This window comes from Miniopterus schreibersii (assembly GCF_964146895.1).
Source record: "Miniopterus schreibersii genome assembly, chromosome: 12".
In the NCBI taxonomy this organism is placed as follows: Eukaryota; Metazoa; Chordata; class Mammalia; order Chiroptera; family Miniopteridae; genus Miniopterus; species Miniopterus schreibersii.
In genome coordinates this window covers 39,413,613-39,418,790 of record NC_138112.1, presented here as the reverse complement: position 1 = coordinate 39,418,790, position 5,178 = coordinate 39,413,613, and the positions used below count along the sequence as shown (strand labels likewise).

The following is a 5,178-nucleotide window of genomic DNA, read 5'->3' as shown; positions in this document are numbered from 1 at the left end:
ATAAGTGAGATCGTGTGATATTTGTCTTTCTCTGACTGGCTTGTTTGCTTAGCATAATTATCTCCAGGTCCATCCATGCTTCTCAAAAGGTGAGAGAGCCTTCTTTTTTATAGCTGCATAGTGTTCCATTGTGTAAATGTCCCACAGCTTTTTTATCCACTCATGTACCATCAATAAATCAACAAGCCAGTGCTGGTGAGGATGTGGAGAAAAGGGAGCCCTAGTACACTGCTGGTGGGAATGCAGACTGGTGCAGCCACTGTAGAAAGCAGTAGAGATTTCTCAAAAAATTAAAAATGGAACTGCTATTTGACCCAGCGATTCCACTTCTGGGAATATATCCTAAGAATCCAGAAACAACAATTAGAAAGAATATATGCACCCCTATGTTAATAGTAGCGTTATTTACAATGGCTAAGATCTAAAAAAATCCCTTTTTAAAAAGCAAAACACTACAGATTCAGCTGAAACCACTACTCATTCCATCTTCCTTTCTTTCTCACACGAAATATCCTTGTGTATCACTCCAATCATATTTCTGCCCTTTTACTCATTATACCTGTATTTATGCAATTTGCCTTTTTCCCCCAAATAAATATTTTGATATTTACCTTTGTGGATGAACGTGGGTCTGGATGATTCACATTAGCTTCTACATTGAACTTCATTATAACAAACCTTAGTTGATCCCCTCCAGGTGGACTGCTTCTACTTCTTAAACATTGAAAGAATGCTGTAAGGCCCCATCTGTGTATATCTCCTTGTGTACATGTGAAAATTTCTCTAGATTCCTCTCCTTGGTGAAATTTCTGGATCACAAGTCATGAACCCTCCAACATTTCTAGGCATTGCTGAAGTTATTTTTCCTTGCTGTTTTTTCTTAAATTGATTTCTAAGCATTCGTTTGGAAGTTATTTCAATGCAAATAAATTCTTTCAATCTATGGTTTTATATTTCACTGTGTCTTTATCATAAAAATATCTTAATATGGAAAGTTATGTCAATTTTCTTCTAGGTTTGTGCTTTTTATGTCTTAAAAAGGAATTCTCTACCTCAGTGCGGCACATTTCTTCTCCATTTCCTTCTAAGTATTTAAAAAATTGCCTTTTCACATTTACATCTTCAAACCATCTAGAATGTGTTTTTGTGTATGCTGCATGTTAGGATAACTCATTTTATCTTTTTGCACAGAAATAGGAATTTTAAAAATCCATCCTTTCACCAATAGCTTTTAAAGCTATTTCTGTCATAGATCATGTTTTCATACACAAGTGGGCCTGTTTCTAGGCTATTTTGGCCTACTGGTCTATCTTTGGTCCGTAACACACAGTTTAAATCACTAGAACTTTGCAGTAAGCCATAGGGTAATGCACTGTATGCTCCAACATTACTAGGTATTGCAAAAATTATTTTTTCTTGGTATTTTTTCTTAAATTGATTTCTAAGCATTCTTTTGGAAGAATGAGTAAGTAGAGTGAGTCCTTTCTAATTGTTTTTCAGAATATTTTTGGCTCTTCTTGCTCTTTATTTCACCATAAAAGTTTTAAGATTAGCTAAATCTCCCATTAGTATCTTTTTTTTTTTTTTTTAACCTGTTTCTTAATAATTTGTTCATAGTGAAATGAAGCTATTTGACTTTTTGTTTTCAGTTTTGTGGCTGTTGGCCAAATCTCTTATTTAGTATTCCATCGTTGATCAACACAAATAAATGGTGTTATCAGGAAAGAGGGGAGGGGAGCTGTGTGGAAAAAAAATCAGGTTGTAATTTCATTTGAAGTTGTACTGATTTTCCAAATTAATTTGGTGAGGCTGAGAATAGTTATAATAAAAAGTGTTACCAACCATTTCATGATATGACTCTCCATTTACTTAGTCTTCCGTTATGTCCTTTAATAAAGATTAATAATTTTTCCATAAAGGTCTTACCCATTTTTGCTAGATTAATTCCTGGATTTTTTTTCCAGCTATTTCTTACATTTGGTCTTCTGGGCCACTAACGCAGCCTTTCCTGTAATTCATCTATTTTATTATTTTGTCAAAAAATCATGTTTTAGTTGTGTATGTCAGTGTGTTGCATTCAGATCTCTTTAAGTACTTTTTGTTGTTCAGGTGTTGGTCTGTTTCCTCCAGTAATTATTATGCTGAACATAGATTCTAAAATTTTAACCTAATCCTTCTTTCTCTGGTCGCTAGAGTCCCTTGACTGTACAATTACTTTCTTTCAGATAAATAGGGAAATTCCACAGCTGTTGAGTGGAAAGGTGTTTCTTGCCCTGTGCCTTAGGTAAAAAAGGGCATTGTTATATCCCTCAGAGTCACCTTGGAGGAAGCTTCTCTGATCTTTGTCTGCTCAAACCCTTCCCCACCTTAATATATGGTACACTCACCCCATCCCCTGCTTTTATGGGCAGGAAGACCCAAGTCTCTCACACCAGGTTGAGATCCTCAGATGTTGAATTGCCAAGCTCTCTCAAGGATTCTCTGAGTTTCTGATGTTGCTCACAGGTAATTCCTCCACCCTTAGGGGAATAAGCCCAGTTCTTTCCACAGGAGCCAGCAGCTGGCTCTAGAGCCAAAGGCAAGTAGCTTGGAGATAGGAATGGAAGCGATTAAGATCCCCAAATCCACCATTGGTATATTTTCTACCTGTTTCTCAATAATGTGGTGGTGGTGAAAATAAATGTTATTGTTTTCTGGTTTTAAAAACGTTTTGCAGCATTGTGGTTGGTTGGCCAAATTTTTAATTTGGCATTCCATCCTTGCCCAACACACATGAATGGTATTTTGGGGAGCAAGGGGACAAGAGATTCCGCAGATGCCCAAAGAAAAGGCAAAACGGCAAACCATGGGCCAGCATTATCCATTTTGTGTTTTTTTTGATTTATCAATAGAACTTTCCTTACATTATCATCTGATTTAAGTGGTTTTTGTTGTTGCTGGTCGTTTGTTTTTCAATACAGGGAACACTGAGATTCAGTTTCAAAGACCCCCTGAAATCTTAAGAGTAGCGTACACCAATCCTTCCCACTCTCCCCCCAAAAATCTAGTTGATTTGAATGGACAGAATGATCCATTTTTCCACTTTAGGTGGGCTGATATTTGTAAAAGATCTCAGAACTGTTTGCCTCATTTAAAAGGAAAAATTGAGAAGGGAGGAAGCTGTTAGCTGAATTTCTACTTGGAAATATAAGAAGACCAGTACGCAGATTCAAGTGATGCTTTAAAACTGAGCTTGTTGAAATAAACGTTAACAATTCCAAAACGAAATTAAACGAGTTTTAACTTTTTCCTCTCAAAAGAACCAAAATTATGGGAGAGGAAGTTAACAGGAAATTCTCAAAAGGTGAACACAACTCTTCCTTGTACCAGTCCTTGGGTAGTTACCATAGAACAGGGCCTTCTTTTCGTTCGTTTCTTTGAAGACGGATTTTGGTCCCAAGTCTGTTGGAACTTAGTATCTGCTCCGGCCTCCCCCTCTCTCCGGGCGGCTTCCTAGGCGGCCTCCCCCTCTGGGAGCCCGGCGGCCCGACCGGCTGTAAGAATCGCGCGGCGGAGGGCACCCCCTTTCCAGGGACGTGGGAAGCCCGCGATCGGCTCGGTCGACCCGGTCGCGGCCTCGGGAGTAGCGGTCGCTCCTGCCGCCGCCGTAACTGTCGCGGCCGCTGTAGGCGTCGGGCGAGCAGCCCCGGTACTCGTCGTAGCGGCCTCTGCTGCCGTACGACTGCGGGGGCCCCCGCGCGGGGTTGCCGCTGCGCGGGTCCCCGTAGCTCTCGAAGGGATCCCGGTAGGAGCCTCCGCTCGGATGGTCGGCATAATCGCGGCTGCGGCCCCCGTAGCCGTCTCGGTCGCCGTAGCCTCTCGACGGAAAGTCGTCCCGGGCACTGGAGTGGCCGTAATCGCGATAGGTGTACTCGCGGGGCGAGGGGGCGAAATCCCGGGAGTCGCGGGCGCTCGGGTAATCTCGGCTCGAGTAGCTGTCCCTGGGCGAGTAGCCCTCCTCCCAGGGGCCCAGGTAGGGGTCCCGGCGCGGGGGCGGCTCCCGGCGCGGCGGCCCAGCGTAGCCGTCTCGGCCCCGCGCGGCCGGGGCCCGCCCGCGCATCCCGCCGCCGCCGCCGCCGCCGCCGCCGCTGCGAGGCGGGCCCGACGGCGCGGCCCTCTTGGGGGGCGGCCCGGCGCGGCGCGGCGGCGGCGGCCCGCGTTTCATGGGCATTGGGGCCCTGGAGGACCGCAGGTCGAAATCCCCCGCGTAGCCGCCGTCGTCGGCGGACCCGCCCCGGGAGGGGGAGCGCCGCGGGCCGACACCGCCCCCGCGGGCCCCGCGCAGGCCCCTCGGGCGACCGCGGCTGCGGGACGGGGGCAGCGGGCCCCGACGGCCGCTCTCGAACGCAGGCTTGGTGGCCTGGGCCACTTTGATGGCCTTACCATCCAGGGACTTGCCGTTCATGTCTCTGACGGCGGCCTTGGCGTCGGCGGGGCTTTCGAAGGTGACGAACGCGAAGCCCCTGGACTTGCTGGTTTCTCGATCCTTCATCAGGAGCACCTCGATGACGCGGCCATACTTGCCGAACTCGGCCTCGAGGGTTTTCTCGTCGATTTCTGGGCTGAGCCCGCCGATGAAGAGCTTCCCGGGCCGATCCGCTTCCACCATGTCGGCGGGTCGAGCGGCCAGTGGCAGTGGGAGGCGAACAGGCGGCGTCCCTCGTGGCCTTCGAGCCCGCTGGCCGAGGGCGGCTCCTACCGGTCGCCGGCGCGTCGCCGCGGAGTCCAGAACCTGGGTCGCCGCCCCGCTGCGCAGGCGGAACGCTCCGGATTGTGCCGCCTGGGGCTGGTTCCCCGGCGGCCTGTGATTGGTCGGTCGCCGAGGAGCGCGATCCCCCCCCTTCCTTCCGGGGAGGGGGGCGGCTGGGCGACCTGCCTTTCGGTCTCTGAACTTCGCTTGGTTAACCTGGCTCTGGTTTAAGGTGTTTAAGGCCTTCCCTAAAGCTCCGCCGTGCAATGAAAAACTTAGGTTCAAAAATATATATTTTTTCCATTACTCTGAATGAGAATTGTAATGCATTACAATTACCGAAACTATTTTTAAACAGAAAAAAAACTTCATTGAAAAATGAAATAACCAAAAAAATTTTTAAAGTTTAAAAATGTGGTTTGGACGTAAAATGTATGTGACTTTTTTGC

General features: G+C 46.9%; 1 protein-coding gene across 1 annotated transcript; it reads right to left on the bottom strand.

Moving 5' to 3' along the window:
* Positions 1-3,451: 3,451 nt before the first annotated feature.
* On the bottom strand, positions 3,452-4,654 carry RBMXL2 (RBMX like 2; the record flags this gene model as incomplete). Its single annotated transcript, XM_081152971.1, has 1 exon — positions 3,452-4,654. The coding sequence occupies exon 1, from the start codon at positions 4,646-4,648 to the stop codon at positions 3,452-3,454; it is 1,197 nt and encodes a 398-aa protein (XP_081009097.1). The 5' UTR covers positions 4,649-4,654.
* Between the last annotated feature and the right edge of the window lie 524 nt (positions 4,655-5,178).